Source organism: Lissotriton helveticus, chromosome 8 (assembly GCF_964261635.1).
Source record: "Lissotriton helveticus chromosome 8, aLisHel1.1, whole genome shotgun sequence".
NCBI classification, from domain to species: Eukaryota; Metazoa; Chordata; class Amphibia; order Caudata; family Salamandridae; genus Lissotriton; species Lissotriton helveticus.
The window spans coordinates 1,628,972,877-1,628,989,612 of record NC_136069.1 but is presented as its reverse complement, the minus strand read 5'-3'; the positions used below and the strand labels follow the sequence as shown (position 1 = coordinate 1,628,989,612).

The 16,736-nt window shown below is 46.2% G+C and overlaps 1 protein-coding gene across 2 annotated transcripts in view; it reads right to left on the bottom strand.

Moving 5' to 3' along the window:
- Positions 1-16,736, bottom strand: part of LOC144773578 (uncharacterized) — a 150,361-nt gene that overhangs the window by 27,709 nt on the left and 105,916 nt on the right. Inside the window, exons 1-2 of one of the 2 annotated variants that reach the window (XM_078658697.1) lie at positions 14,969-15,104; positions 4,013-7,365 (exon numbers count right to left, since the gene is read on the bottom strand). In XM_078658697.1, coding sequence (XP_078514823.1) covers positions 6,068-7,060 — 993 coding nt within the window. In that variant the 5' untranslated portion in view covers positions 7,061-7,365; positions 14,969-15,104 and the 3' untranslated portion in view covers positions 4,013-6,067. Of the gene's footprint in view, positions 1-4,012; positions 7,366-14,968; positions 15,105-16,736 lie in introns of those variants that run through there. The other variant, XM_078658698.1, reaches the window with a different exon arrangement.

The following is a 16,736-nucleotide window of genomic DNA, read 5'->3' as shown; positions in this document are numbered from 1 at the left end:
ATGGGAGTCCTTATCGAAGGATCCGCTGGGCTGTTTTTCCCTGGATGCAGCTGCGGCCGTCGAGATTTTCGGCCAGTGCTCCCTTCGTCGACTTAGACTCTGTTTTTCGAGAGTCTGACTCAGGCTTTCGAGAGTCTGTCAGGGTTTAGGGGTTGACGCCTCTCCTACCTCTTTAGATGTTTTCTTATCGGTCTCTACGACCATGTAGTCATCTGGTCCCTCGGCGATGTTGTCCTCTTCGTCGTTGGAGGCCCAGGTCCCGAAGCGACGGCGGTCGGCCTTTGCCATGCATGGTGTAGTAGGCTCTTCTCTGTCTCTCTCTAACCCAGAGGGTCTTCCGGGTGAAGACAGAGCAGGCGTTGCAATCCTTGCTCTCGTGGTCGACCAGTAGGCAGAGGTTGCAAACCAGGTGCTGGTCCTTCTGCGTCTATTTGTGGTGGCAGTTACAGCAGAATTTAAAAGGTGTTTTGTCCATTCCTGCGCTCAGGGGGGCCACGTTGTGCGCATTCTCCTTTGGACGTCGAAGTTCTCCTCCATCTACGTCGTCCTGGCTCAGTGATCTGGTTTCTCTGTGTCTTCTCTAATCTTTTCCGTGTAGAAAACTTTTTTCCTCTTCTTCCTCCAAAAACTCTGGAGCCTCTCGATGACATTCCAGACCCAACAGCGGAAAAAAGAATCTGAAGATGGCGCCCAAAGGTGGGAGATTCCGCAGGAAGCGTGCCAACGTCACAGGAAGTACACCAGAAGGTGGGACGTCAACGCCCACCAGGGCTGGGAAAAAAAAAAAAAAAAGACTACGATTCCGGACCCAACCACTAGACCGCGGAATAATGCAGAGTGATCACTGAGTGCAGGGTGCGCGGTGTGCTCATGTGACCGCAGGGTAAATGGAGGGAAACTGTATAAGATCATGGTGAGTGGCATAAGTGCAGTGTGGTCACTGAGTACAGGGTGAGCGGGTGGGTTGAGTGCATAGTGATCAGTTTGAGTACATTGTGATCCCTGTGAGTGCAGGGTGAGTGTAAAAGTGAAGGGCGAGAATGAGGAGTGAGTTGTCTGAATGCAGGGTGCATTCCCAGTACAAAAGTAAGCAATCCCCTAAAGCCTATCTTCAGCACTTATCTGTGCATACTTGGAACAGCAAAAATAAATAGAAAGCATTTTTAATTGTGTTCTAAGGCTGCCTGAATGATCTATGACTTATAATTAAAGGGAACAAAGATTGAAACGTCACATTACAAATGAGTACATCCTATTTTATGTACAACCCTATTTAGTGTCAATGCAAGGCCTTTGCAGGCTCTTTAAACACATGCCTGGCATTTTTATTTTGGTAACCCTAATTTATATTCCTTTTCATGAAATGCATTCTGACATTAAGGCAGTAACAAGTAAAATGTAAGGAATGGGCAGAGTGGGGCACAGGGGGTACTTGAACCAGAAAACAAACAGCCTCTCTAATCAGTTTACAATGGTATGTAAATATTAACAGGCGCACAACGCCCATAGGGCTCCAAACAACCCCCCCCCCCAATCTGGGTGTCAGCCCAGGCTGAGACAGCTTCCCAGGAGTACTTCACAGGTCTTTAAAATACAATTTAAGCGTTAACAAGGCTTTGTTGTTTTGTCGCCCTTTCTTAGAGCCCCTGCCTTTTCACTCTTCATATTGCTAGAAGAATTACCCCCCCCCCGAAATGGTTGCGTCTCTTGCCTCTAAAGACATGTGACACACTCTCAGCCGAGCCCCCAGCAGCTGCAGCAGCCCGGACTGAGACACACGACTCGCGCCCGGAACCTACAATAGAAGGTGAAGTGGTGGGCTGAAGTGCGCCCCCCCCCCCCCCCAAGGGATGCTGTGCCCCCCAGGGGATGGGGGGCGCGCCCCAGTTTGAAGACCTATGCCCTACAGGAACTTCACTACGGACAGACTGAGGCATCAACCCCATGGTCGACTTTGCGACACTGACCTGGAATGTAAACTGTTCGAATGACCGCATTAAACGGGGTGCCCTCTTTCACTTTGCCAATGGCAGTGCTACACCATGATACCTCCTCAGTACACACTGCACTGTCCTGGCCCATGCCGACTATGATGGGGTCTGCCATGCGGGTCACACACGACTAGAGGCTCATAAGGGACAGCGATTCTCCTTCACCGTTGCTTTCCCCTCTCAGCAACTCCACCGTCAGCTGTAGTACATGCACAGCCCTAGGTGGGGTCTCAGAGGGTGTTGACTACAATATATTTAGTTTATCTTCCACCACATCAAATTGTTAGAGCCCTGCCAGACCTGCAAACAGAGATCCTCAATCTTACATGATTGTCGTCAATTTCAATGCATGGGGGCCAAAGCGACAACCAGTGGAGATCCTCCCCTCTAGTGGAATGGGTCAGAACGCTTAGCCTTAGTGATGACACTTGGGACCCTGAAGAGTTTGGCCACCACAACTGGGCAGCTCATGGCTGCTTCTATAGACTTGACTACCTTTTCATGCCTACTATCGACAAAGTGGCTTACCATGGAGGCAACCATTCTCCAGCCCATGCCGTGATCTAAGTGTGCTTTGGAGTGGCAAAGAGGGGCCTCAAACCAGTGTGATGTTTAGATGCCCTGGTCTCTGACAGACTCAAAATGTTCTCAAAACCGAATGCAGGAACAGACAGCTTATTTTGAGTTGAATCAGGGCTCTATCAACCCAAGGAATACTTTGGACTTCTAGAAAAAGTCATACGAGGCAAGGTGAAAGCCAACATACTCTGGCAAACAAGAGACAGACAACAGGAAATTGCAGACCTGGAGGAAGCCCTACTCTGGCTAGAGCTCAATACTTAAGTCATCCCAACAAACGAACACAACGCTTCCTCGTGGCGCATACAGCTAGCTTATGTCAACTCAGTCTAGACATGGCCATGGAAGTACCGGATCGCCTTGCAGGCTAGAATCCATGGATGGAACGATAAAGCCGGGTAATTACTACATTAGCTGGCAACCCTTTTGTTTTCTCCTGAACATTCCTTCAGTTTGTCAGAGGGCAGTGAGGTACAGCAATTTGGCTGAGGTTAGTCATGTGCCGCAAACTAAGGACTCAGACTCAGTTATGAGCACTTCAAGTTGAGGACCACCTTGCTGTGAGAAGAACCACTACATAAAAAGTTGAGTCTGGAGAGAAGCCTAGAAAGGAAAACCTCCTAAAACAGTTTTGAAGTAGACACAGTAGATACATAAATTTGGCGCCATAAAGATAACAAATCTTTTACAGCAGAAGGAAGTCAAGGAACCTAGTCTGAAAAGTACGGGGCTTAAAGAGAAAGAAGAACGTCACTAGGACCTCTTCTCCAATGGCTGGCCACCGTTTAGGATGAATGGTGACGCCAGCCAATGGAAAAGAGGGGCAGGGCTTTACCACGCTATTGAAAAATACTCAAAGTCATTAAATCTCGCCAGCTCGACTGCGCATGTCTGCGCAGCCATCGCAGACCGAAGCCTAAAAATATGCGGTAAAGGACAAGGGCTGATCAAAGTTGCTGAAAGAAACACGCGGTAGCCACTGCATCACCATGTAGTTGGCTGTGGACACTGATGTCACCTGGTGTGTGTTACCCAGAGGACAAAATGTGTTTGGATGTAAAGGGGAAGGGCAGCTGATGCCAGTGATGGGATCTCCTGAAGAATAAAGTACTTTTTTTTTTAAGTTTACACCTCCTTTTGGTTCGTGGTATCATTGGACGGAACTTTAATTGTTACAAAAACCTTAAAACATCTAATCTTTAGAAGATCACACACCAAGAGGTTTAAATCCATACACCTTTAGTAGGTGACTATAGACCATCTGCATACAAACCCTTCTTCAGTAATGAATGTATCTGTGTACAATGCTCTGTTGGGGGAGGGGCACCTCCCAATGCCCTTTGTCGACATCTTGGGCCAGGCAGATTCTTGTGTATCTGTGAATGCATTCTTGACAACTCAGCATGCAATAAATCCAATGCCAAATAAATGATGCTACTTACGTGAAGTGCAGATTTACATGCATACTCTTTCTTCCCAGCAATCAGTCTGAATGTGGTCAGTGCAGCAGGAACAGGCAGGGCAGGACTGGAAAGTCATCTGAACAGGCAGTGTACTCAAAGATGTTCAAAAAGGCAATTGTTCTCCAAAGAGGGTGAGAGACTCGCAGAAAAAAACAGTAGCTCTCAGCAATGGTTTGCCACACCTAACCACAGGGAAAACTACCTGGACAAAGTACAACTGATACCCAGGAAAGTAACAACCAACACAGTGATCTGGCTGCTGTGACCATTAGGATTAATTTATACCGGACCCAAGAAGCATATTTGCTAAATTTACTGTGCGTAGAAACAAAAGGCAAAAAATATCTGTGTTTAAGCAGAATTCAGAACCACAGAATGAAAACTTTTGAACAATGAAAACTGCTCTCCCAAGGAACATGCAACACATTAATTACATGAAATTAAATTGTTTAATAAAAGGCATGTTTCTAAATAACAATGCTTCAAAGCTAATAGAACTAAAAATACTAGCATTACAGACTGCTAAAGCTGGAATGGGTCACTCAAAGAATAATGAATACCTATGTACAACAAAGTGATTTCCACCATATCACACAACTTACAAGTGAACATGTGGGGACTCTGGTGACTAAAACACGAAACTCTTCAATCAGTCAATCACAACACCTGAAAAGAGGAGAGCCAACCAACTGTTCTCCCTGACGTATGCCCTTGCATAATACCCACCCAAAGAGTCGTAAACTTTGAGAAGGGGACCACTCATACAGGGTGCGGCATGCAAACATCGCCCATAACCCAACAGACAAAGCTTAAACTACATTTTCGGAACTCTCACAACCACTGGCATGTAAGCGGTGACCAATTCATTTCTCAGAAGAGGGTAGGTACGAATGGTGACAGCGTTCGATCAACCATTCACAAGAAATGCAAGGCTAAAGTAAACAAGCCCAAGCTGATCAAGCCTGTTGAAACCAGCGCTTAATTTTTTTAATACAGAGACTAAACGTAGCTAACTAATTAAAACATTACAACTATCAGCTGAATCCCCCCCCCCCTTGCTCAAAGCCAGTACCCAAGATGCTCCATAATCCAAAATGACTCACTTTTCATATCCACAGTACTTTGAGGATGAGAGAAAAGAGGTCCTAACTACACTGCCAGCCAGTGAAGTAAGTTTTGAAGTCTCACTCAGCACACAAAGATCCACGACGTCGTGTAAGCTGCTCTTCTTGGCTGGGGCTAAGACAGTAGTTGTTTAAGAAACTATGTTGCTATTTTTAGATGGAAATCAGCATGGATGAAGTGGCCAGAGATGCAGTTTATTTGAAACTAAAGAGTTCGGGCCATTTATAATAGAGATCAACAGTAAAGAGACTTATAGTCTGGAATGCCACACTGGATCATGGAAGAGGAGACCACTGCATCAATACAACAGCTATAGAAACTCTGGGGCTATAGAGATCAAATTAAAACACCAGGATGGTAAAAACATGAGCTAACTGGAAGAATGTTCTCCGGAAAGCCAAAGGCATTGTTTGGCTTTTCATACCATCCCGATTTATCTTTTAGTGTGGAAGACAAAAGACACCCTTAAAGAACCATCAGGAGAAATTCTTTAAAGGAGTAGCAGTTGAGGGTACGGTGTACAGTAATTAATTCTCAAAGATAAATGATGTGCTACTTAATGACTTTGCAGAGGACACATTATTTGAGTGATGTAACATGTTAACACTTTTCAGTGGTATCACAACACCCGATCAGCCTAGGAAGAATGCATTTTAATGAAGTGGACACCACACCATGGCAGGTGAACCAACACTAAATATACATTGCACAAACATCCAGTAATAACGGTGACTTGAGTACCAACTGGGGAACACGATGGAGGGGGGCTAATGTAGCAATAATCATTGAGAGGAAAAACAACATCGGGGAGGCGTACTAAAACATCTATACAAGCGATTCAGAAGGAGGAGAAAGGGGACAGTTATCCACAGGTGAAATGGGTTCTTATCACTGTGGAGAAACCTAGAATCAAACCTTTGGCTGTGTGGCCTTGCGGCGTATGACTTTCTGGTGACGAAGAAAGTTGACTCTCCTTGTAACATTGCTTTTGGAAGGCTCCTTCTTTGCCCGCTCTATCACCTCTTCTGTTGAGGAATGAAACACATTGCTGCCATCAAATGGTAAATCAAGCACCTTATTCTCAGCTTGAGGCGGAATACCTGAAATACCAAACCATACTCTCCGTCTTTTAAGGATGCCTGTAGCCATGGTCCTGGCAGAGACATCTGCCTGATCGTGGGCAGCCTGAATGCTTAATGAAGCAAGGGCCATGCCTTCCTTTTGGACTTCCAATACTTTGGCCTTTGCCACTTCAGGAACAGCCTCGACAATTTCAGAGAGCTGGGACCAAAGATGCTGATGATAGCGATTGGTTATAATAGATGTATTTGCCTCCTTGAGACCTAGCCCGCCAGCCTGGTAGATCCTTTTGCCAATGGCATCCATTGACTTGGGCTCCTTCCCAGGGATTGGGAAGTTCTCTGCTTTGGTTGTGCGACCTCCACTCGCAGCAAAGACCACTACAGAGTCTGCTGGAGGGTGAGCGATGGTCAGAATGTTACCATCCCCACGGCCACGGTACTTCCTCTGCATTCCCCAATCTACAGTCATGACTGAAGCTGGCTTCTGCCACACCTTGTGACACTGCTCTGCAATTTCTGAGTCAAGTGGTATCAACAATCGATCCTGCCCAGAAGATTCAGCAACACCGCGTTGCTTGTCTTCCTCAACCACTGTATTCTCTATGTTGAGCGCATTGGCAGCTTGGAAAAGCATCTGCTGAAATGGGTCAAGCTTTTTTACTTTTTCACTTTTGACCTGCGTTGCTGGCTTTGTAGGTGAATCATTAGATGATAAAACACCTTCTTCTTTAACAGTTTCATAAACAGTTTTTACAAACCCTGACAAAACCTCAAGAGCTAACTCATCATCACTCTCTGAAGCCACTGATACTTCTGCCATGCTTGCTACAAACTTTCAGGACAAGAGGAGTAAGAACCAAGAGCCCCTGCACTATACAGGAATATGTCACTTGCCACAAGACGCACAGCACCAGACACCTGGTACCGACTACTGCGAGACACCAACAGGCTATGTACAACCCTGCCAATCAAGATCACTACTGTCAAGAAATGACACACTTGAGTTATTTTTCAACCTGTGGATAGCACAGAAACCAGAGCGGAGAGAGGAAGCTGAACTCGAAAGCGAGTATAGGTTTGAAGAGCAGGAAAATGTAATAGTACACTGCAGTCCGACTCGTAGACCTAAGGGGAAAAAAAAGTCACATTTAATGAAGTACAAAATCGTCCACTGTACAAAGATAATTACCCACAAGTTATGAGTAACTAGGCAATCACACAAAGTGAATAACAAATGTCACGCCCCGTCATAAACACCACGACAAACCCACTTAAAAAAAGCTCTAAAACGCCAGACTTCTTGCAAACAGAACATAGCCATGCAGTCACCCACTTCACAAGTATTGGCCCGAGACTTTGAAAGCATGTATGATTTCTAACCTGTGCGTAATATTTAGCCAATATGCATTACAACCAACGTAAAATAACCATCTAGGTTTCACAGCACGAAGAAGCATCACGTTACAGAAAGTTATGCATTCATTGTCAGGGGTTACAAACAATGTTATTTCTCATTAATGGGAAATACTTTAAAAAGAGACAGCTATGCACGTTAAAGCATAAATGAGTGCATTAACCTAAATAAAGATTCCAAAATAAAATTGTACGGGTCTGTACCCACTCAGTTAAAAACAAATTGTCACTTGGGCGCAAGACCCTGCCGCCAGCGACACAAGTGGTCTTTGATGTTTGGAAACGGGCATTGCGGAGGATGGGGTGGTGGCAGACCCTAACTGAGGAAACCCCCCTATGGGGCAACGGCCGCTTACCAGGTTTGGCGGCCCTCTCCGGCTTTTCAGGCTGGGACGCAATTGGTATCTCCCGGTTGGGGGATGTTATGTCAGGGACAACGCTTAAGTCATTCCAGGAGCTCAGCACAGCATTTCACATGCCCCGCACGCAGTTCTTCAGATATTTACAGTTGCGCCATGCCCTAGCCCCAGATCTGGAGGGCTTGATGTCCCTTCCCGAGTTTAGCCCACTAGAGGCCCGAGTCTTTATGGGAAACATAGACACAAAGAAAATCTCACGCATTTACCAGTCCCTGATCATACACTGTTCCTCAGATCTGCAGAAGCTTAAGGAAACCTGGGAGGCTGAGGTGGGGCCGCTGGAGGAGGAGGACTGGAATGAGGCGATGGGGGGGTCCCAGAGGGGCGGGCGGCCATATCGGTCCGTCTTCGTTTGATACAATTCAAATACTTTCACAGGGTGTACTATACTAGACAGAGGCTTTGGAGGGCGGGCCTGATTGGTTCCCCAGACTGTGCTAGGTGTGGACACGAGGAGGGCAACTTCTTTCATACAGTGTGGAGTTGCGAACGGTTGGGTAGATTCTGGAATGGGTTGGACGAGGTGCTGGGTTGGGTGCTCCCGCGCAACATACACAAGAGACACCTGCTCTTGCTGGGCCTCACGGTGGCCAAGAGAGACATTGCAAGGGCCTGGAAGAACCCACAGGCCCCATCGCTCGTAGCATGGAAGAGGGGCCTAGATTTCTGTATGGGGATGGAGAAACCCATATTCCTGGCTCGGGGCTGCCCTAGCAAGCATTTCAAGATTTGGAAAAGATGGGCAGACTATAGGGTTATTTGGTTGGAGCCACCAGCGGAACCAGACCCTGGTGGGGGATCCGGGTGGGATGGAGTCTGGGATGGTGGGGGGGAGTTGGGAAGGGGAAAGTTGAGTTCGGTTACAGGTTAGCGCATGAGAACACATTGATTGAGCAACCGCGAACAAAGACAGCCGGTATCCTGCTCTTTTGAAAAGCGTTTATCTATGTTGGGTAAGCCATCTGAATAGCACGAGGGGTGTTCGCTACTGAACACTAGCATGCTGCGTACCCCGGTTTTGGCACTGGTCAGCTCACAATCCTGCCTCAGTGTTACTGTTTTCTCATGCGCTAACCTGTAACCGAACCAGGAGCGCTGGTTAATTATTAACCCTGCACGCTTGGTGACTTTAGAACTTGCAACCCCGAGCTCTGGTTATTATTATTTTTATGTTTAATGTTTTTTTTTTAATGTTACTCTTCTGGCAAATTATTCTATTTGATACAATCAATAATTTTAGTTTCTGGACACCCATTGACTCGTGGTGTGAGCACTTCCTGCATGCAAGCCTTGCATGTTCCCACATAGCACTCGTTTAAACGCCAGAACTGTCAGAAACGCCAGCATGCAAGCCTTGCATGTTCCCACATAGCACTCGTTTAAACGCAAGAATTGTCAGTTTTTGAAATTAGACTGATTTTAGTTACTTTTTCCCAGATCGACTTATTGGCCTTCTCCACAGTGTGTGACATTTGCCTCCTGTGTATCCAGAAAAAATACAACCCCCCCCTGTGAGTATAATGCACTCACCTGACTGTATCTGTACAAACAAATGTTCCTTACCTCTCTGACACAACCCCACTTTTTTAATCTCTTCCAGACCCCCCTCCCCCCTGTCTTGATAAAGATCCGCGTGACCACCAATCGGGGCACATTAGGATCGAAACGTCGACGCACAATATTGGTCAAGAAACCTCCGGGAACGGGCACAGTCACCATCTGTCTCCTTGGAGTACTAACTCAGAACTCTGACCGCCAAAAATCTGCCCCCCCCGCCCACTCTTCCTTGTATAAATTTTGTATATATTTGTAAATAAGTGTCACTGAATTTGTTGCACTATTCACTTTGCTCACCAATAGTCACTTTTCACTTATAATTGAAACTGAAATGGAATGAAGTAATTCCGGTGTTTAAATGTGACTTTGTTTCTTATATAAAAGTTTCTTATATAAAAGTTTTGAACTATATCTGTTGTCAGAGAGGTCTTCTCATTCTTATTGGTTATATGTTGTTATGAGCTAACCTAGCCTTCACCAAAAAGCAATTTAGTCTTTCACCCGACAGAACCATTTTTTGACTTTAACCATACATACTACAGAGCAGCACAACTGTGGCAATGATTGAGTGCTAGCACAGAGAAGCAGTAGTGCTTTCTAGATCACACTGACTGGGCGCCCCATGTGGGAGCTCCTAAGCAGTAAACAGGAAGACGTGGGGTCATGGTTAAAAACTCTAGTGTCCTGAGAGCAACCTTAGGACTGGGCACATTAAAGGAAAACCTGGTGCTAACGAGCTAGCCATCACCGTTTAGCAACCCCCACCCGCCTACCCAATGCCAATTCATAATGTAAACCTAGCTTGGATAGGAGAGCCTTTCCTCCACACAGGGAGAACGGCAGACGTCTGGGCCAAGTTCAGAGAAGTGTGATTAATACTTAACAGACCAGAGAAGACTTTCTCTCTGGGGAGAAGCAGCGTTAGCAATATGTCCAATTGAGACATTAGGCCATGCACAGAAGCATGCAATGGGCCTTACACAGTGACACAATCTGAGAATCTGCTACAGACCGCGGGGCTGGGCATTGGACATCAAGTATTTACTGCCTCGTGCGGGAAGGGCAGCGCGGGGGACAAACTTATAAACAGTATGTGAAATTGAATCACAAAACGTGGAAGAACGTTGTCCTTGTTTTACCAAGTCAATATGATTTGAACACAAGTACATTTGCTTAATGACATCTCTTTAGCATAACATTTTCTTTTTCAGGGCGCCAGACTCTTGTCTCATCTGTGGAAGGAAGTCCCCAACGAGCACTTCCTGGGTTGCCCAGTGATTGCTTAGTACACTCAATGAGCTGGATCCCAGGTACCAAGATGCTACTCTAACAGAGCGGACTGGTCACAAAATTGTGCAGTGAAAAGTGTTACTTAAATTATTAAGCATGCCTAACATTAACCCTAGCCACTTTCTTTGGGAAAGAGTCCAGCATACTTTAAGAGAAATATTTTCATCATAGGGAGAGGTGAAATGAAATTGTAAAGCGCATGTCTACCCTGAGGCAACAAAGTGCAAAAGAACTAACAAGAGGAAAGTGAACAGCCTCATAGTGTAAATAACCATAACTTTATGGATTTCTATAAAACCACTAAGGCATTTCATATTCCATGAGTTAAATTCGCAAAGAGTTCCAGAGTTTCATTGTCAAGCACTCCACCCTCAACGACGACAGATGCCAACACCGCAGCAAGCAACCTCCACCAATGGATCGCCAACTGCGCAAACACACTCGCTCCCCCTCCAGAAGAATACAAGATGACACAACAAGAAAGCAAACCGGTTCACCACAGTACTCCAAAAATCCATGGGCTCCTACAGACGGTAAAAGACGCGAAAAAACAGCAAAACTGCGGAAACGCGCACACCTACAAAACAGCCACTATGACGCACCACCAACTCATCAATTCCACAAAGAATAATTTCCTCCAAGACTGAATCCTCTTCAACGCCCACAACTCCAAGGAACTCTTCTATCACATTCAGGAATTTTCCAAACCCAACAGCGAAACAGACCCCCCAGCCAAAAAAAAGACCGCTGCAACAGACTCAGCTCCTTCTTTAACCTCAAGAGCAAGATGCTCTACAACAACTTCGACGACCAAGACCTCTGCACCACATCAAGCCCCACCACCAGCCCCGCCACCCAACAGAACCTACTCACTTGGACCCCATTCATGAAAGAAGACACACTAAAGACCATGAAAAGCATCTACTCAGAGCACCTTCAGACCCCTGCCCACCACATTCCCCAACAACTGGAAGCGTGCCAAAGTCAACCCTCTCCTAAAGAAACCATCGGCGGACCAGACTGACAACAACTTCAGGCCCATTTCACTGCCAATGTCATCGAAAAGACCCTCAACACCCAGCTAACATACTTCACCGAAGCCAACAACATCTTAGACATATCCCAATCGGGATTCCGCAGCAACCACAGCACAGAGACCGCACTCTTAGACGCCACAGACTACAACTGTGCCCTCCTCGACAAAGGCCAAACGGCAGCCCCCATCGACCTATCAGCAACATTCGACACGTCTTCCACCGCACACTAGCCACCAAAGCCCTCGACAACGGCATCCAAGAAATAGGCTTTGGAATGAATACACTCATTCACCACTGCCAGAACATAGAGAAAAAGACTCCTGCACTTCTTCTCAGAACTGGCAGAGATCAGATGCGAAGTACCCCAAGGATCCTCCCTCAGCCCCACACCCGTTGCAACCATCGTCTGAAACCATAGGATCAACATTGTCTTATACACCGATGAAACTTATCCTCTTCCTCACCAAGAAACCCAACATCACCAGACACAATGTCCAAGAAGAGATGAAAGTTGTTGCAACCTGATTAAGAACAGCTGTCAAACTCAACTCAGAAAAAACAGAAGTCATCATCCTAAGCTCCATACACTCCACTTGGGACGACACCCGCCCTCGGAAACCCACCCACCCAGACAGACCATGCACGTAATCTCAGCATCATACTGGACTCATTGCTCACTATGAATCTCCAGATCAATGTAGTCTCCTTCCCCTGCTTCAACAGCCTCCACGTACTACGTAAAACATTCAAACGGATTACCTCTGACTCCAGGAAAACGGGGACTTACACCCTCATCACCAGCAGACTGAACTACAGCAACACCCTCTACGCCGGAATCAACAAAAACTCCTCCTCAAACTCCAGACATTCCATAATGCTGCAGCCAGACTAATCCTTGATATCCCATGGCACAACCACACCTCCCAACACCTCCCAACACCTCCCAACACCTCCCAACACCTCCCAACACCTCCCAACACCTCCCAACACCTCCCAACACCTCCCAACACCTCCCAACACCTCCCAACCTCCACTAGCACCCCGTCGAAAGAACAACTTTCAAGCTGCTCACGCGCGGCTTGAAGACCCTCCACAATTTTGGATCATAATACCTCAATAACCGCCTCTCTTTCCATGCTTCCCCCCCCCGAGAAAACCCTCCGCTCAGCCGACCATCCCACGCTTCAAAAGGAACAGAGCAGGTAGAAGGTCCTTTTCCTACCTCGCAGCCAAGACCTGAAACGAGCTCCCCCTTCACCTCTGGCGTAGCCAGAGACTGCACTAGTTCAGGAAAGACCGGTCTCTTCAAATGATCCCAACAAAGCTGCACACAGACGGCACCACCCCCAGCGCCATGAGATCCTAATGGGTGAGTAGTGTGCTTTACAAACCCCTGATTGATGTGAAGGATTAACCCTTCCAGCAGCCAAGTCTCACTCTTGACACCATTACATTTTTCCTGTCAGATGATTTTAGATGAAGCCCAGCACTATACCAATGAAGCCTAGACGCTACAAATGTTTAACTTGTATGACAGAGCTTGGTGCTTAAAGCAAAGCACTTTGAACATAGCCCTCTTCTATATAGGTAACCAATGCAACGTAACTCCTTGGAGAAATATCTTGTTATATTCAGAATAGGAGTGCACGCCACACTATGCTACCTGTAATATATTCTGGGAAGCCTGGCTAATCCCCAGGTATAGGGCATTGCAGTAGGCAACGTGAGACAAGAGTAAAGCTAAGACCACAGGTTTCTGTCAGGAAACAGAAATAAAAGTAAAATATTTCCTAAGCTTTCTAACGATGTTAAAGCAGGATCTGGTAAGCAGAGTTACAAGATTTTAAAGTTAGTGAGTTAGCAAAGGTGAAGCCTATGTTGCTAGCTGATTTAACTGTTGTGTCATGTGCCAACCTGGGCATGCCACCATCCAGACAAGAGTTTGGCAAATAGCAGAACCTCAGTCTTTTTCGCATTTAACTTTAGACAAGTTTCATCCAGATACCGAATTCATGCATACAGGTATGGAAATATACAACGGCTGACTTCAGTTATAATGATGATTATTTTGGTGACATCAGCATATGAAATGCCAAAGCGTCCAAATGAACGTAATCCTATTGGCATAACTCAACAGCTTCCGGACAGAAATTGCCACTTTGCAGGTGCCGAACAGAGCATTGCTCCGCGAAACGGCCTGAAAGCCTAAAGCGATGTTCATCAGAGCCAACGCACCAATAAAAACCCTGAATTTCTAAAATTGCCAAAAACGAACAAATGGCAATTCATGGGCATGCCAAAAGAGGTGATAACATATCTTTCAGACAAGTCAAGAAGGATCGTAGAAGTTGCAAGACTATCTCCAATCCCTAATTGAGCAATTAACCATTCACTCAAATCCGACCGACCTGCTTAGCGAGGGACCAGTGTTGTGTGAGTAGTTATCTGATATTCATGGGGATGAATCCTAAACGTAATTATTTTCTCTCAATCCGAAATAGTCAATTCCCTACACAAAGGAACATGGCCGGCCTACTACACACCAGGTTGGATTCTACCCAATCTCACATCCTGGAAAACTGTAGGAGTAGAAACAGTACAAAAGGTTTGCAAAATAGACTGTCCGTGGCAGGCATGCCAACATTTTAGAACGATAACGTGTGACATTTTAAAATGGGGGCGGTGCAATTCCCCATTTACTTCTATTGAAGCAGAGGCAATTTCAGAGTGTGAGCCCGCTGAAAGCCCGCAATTTTTGCCTTCACAAACAGGGAATCTACCGTGTGAACTGGGTCTACTGGCATGTATGCCACGGCAAAAAAGTGAATGTTTCCTGGGCGTCAGAAACAACGGGGATGGAGGACAAAACCGGGTGAGTAATCCACGATAACAGAGACGAGCGCCACCATCGCAAGCGCCCCCAGGCCCACGCGTGCATACCTCGCCCAGGCCCCGGGAGTGGTCTGCAGAGGGCCCCCGCTCCGGGGGCCCGGTTCCAGCCCACGCACTCACCTCACACTCGGCACCACGTGCACCGCGGACGCTCCCAACTTCTCCGGGACGCGAGACGCACAGACCAAACCGGAAGAACGCAACTTCGCCGACCGGAAGTGCAGCCGAGAGACGTTCACTGACATCAAAGAAGGACTAAAGTCCGAAGGCGGTGTGTGGCGGCCATGTCTGAATGGTGACTTTTCATAGCAGGCGGCGCTCTCTGTGACGTCATCCACGAGGCCTTTATAGGAAGTGCTGGATCCATGCTTATTGTGCAGGAAAGTTGCATTTTACTGTGGATCAAAGATCATTTTAATTAAAAAAAACGTGTAGTTGACCACTCTGCCCATGCCGAACAATGTATTGTATGCATGAGACCAGCACACATTATAATGGTACTAAGGGCTAAACTGTACAGGTAACTGCACGGCTCCAGCTTGGACATAGGGCAAAAGAATGCAATGTGTGTCCACCAAAAAAAGAGGGGGTTTTCAGAGAAAGCCCAGTAATCCATACATCCTCATGTGCTAGACAGAGATGGTGTTGATTGAATAGAAGGATGCCAAAAGAGCAAGAACTGTGATTGCTGACATGAGTAGTAGCCATGCACTTTTTAGGTTTCGTCCTGGGCGTTGCAACTGCGTAGCAGTTGCTCCGCCCACGGCGAAATCTCATGATCCTACATATGGGCTTTGGTTCCGCCTATGTCTCCCATTGGCTAGCTCCATAAATGGAGGCTAGCCATTGGGAGACAGAGGCTGTCAATCACGCTTTCTCGTGAAAACGCGATTCGGGGGCGTTTCTCTGTCTTTTTTAAGTCCCGCCCCTTTGTCCTGGGCCGCGCTGTCATTGGCTGCCGACCCGGGACACCCCCGTGACATCATTCCCCGGGCCGCTCTGTGATTGGCTGGCCGGCCCGGGACCTGACTTGTTTTTCATTTTCCTCTGCTCCCAATTAACAGGGCCGTGGACTGACACACCCGTTGTCTTGTTATGTGTTTTCACGTCGTCTGATGCATGAAAAAGGCATCTTGTTTACGTTTGGGGCACCCGAGAGTTAGTCTGGAAGAAAAGTGTATTTGTCATGTGGCCATCTGTTAAAAGAAAGTAAACAAAGGGAAATATAAAAGTGGAGGAAAATAGAGGGAGCACTGTCTTTAAATAGGACTAGTTGCCATGTGTGCCATCTGCCGGTTTTGACTAATATAATTATTGATGACTTTGTAAGCAATGCAGCGGTTGACGTTTAACAGTGCAAAGGTGGAACACGCGCTACCTCGACAAATGAAAACAAAAAAAAACACTTAAAACAAGAATGATGGTACAACTTGTTCGGTGAATGTAGCGCCAAACTGTGTCTAGAACACTGACTGACTCGCGTTTGTTTTTTTTATGTACGGTAACTGTCGAATTTCAGAGAACAAAAGAAATGGGGTCCTATGGGGAACCACAAAGAGTGGTATCAGTGGGAAAACTACCCGTGTTTAGTCGCACCTTAGTCAATGATACCAATCACACAATGGACAAAGAAACCTCAAGATGTTCAGTTGTGTTTACCTTCTAGTAATCAAAGTAAAACATTTGGTTGGACCTGTTATATAATATTCAAAGTGATGCATGCAGCAGACTTAGTAAAAGTTAAGTACATAAGTAACAGTAAAAACAACAAAAATATTTATCCGGCAAGAATATTCTTTATACAAAAAAGTACACAGTAGAAAAATCAAACACAATGCATCATATTTAAAACAAATAAAATAATGTAAAAAACTCAAGATGCACACTA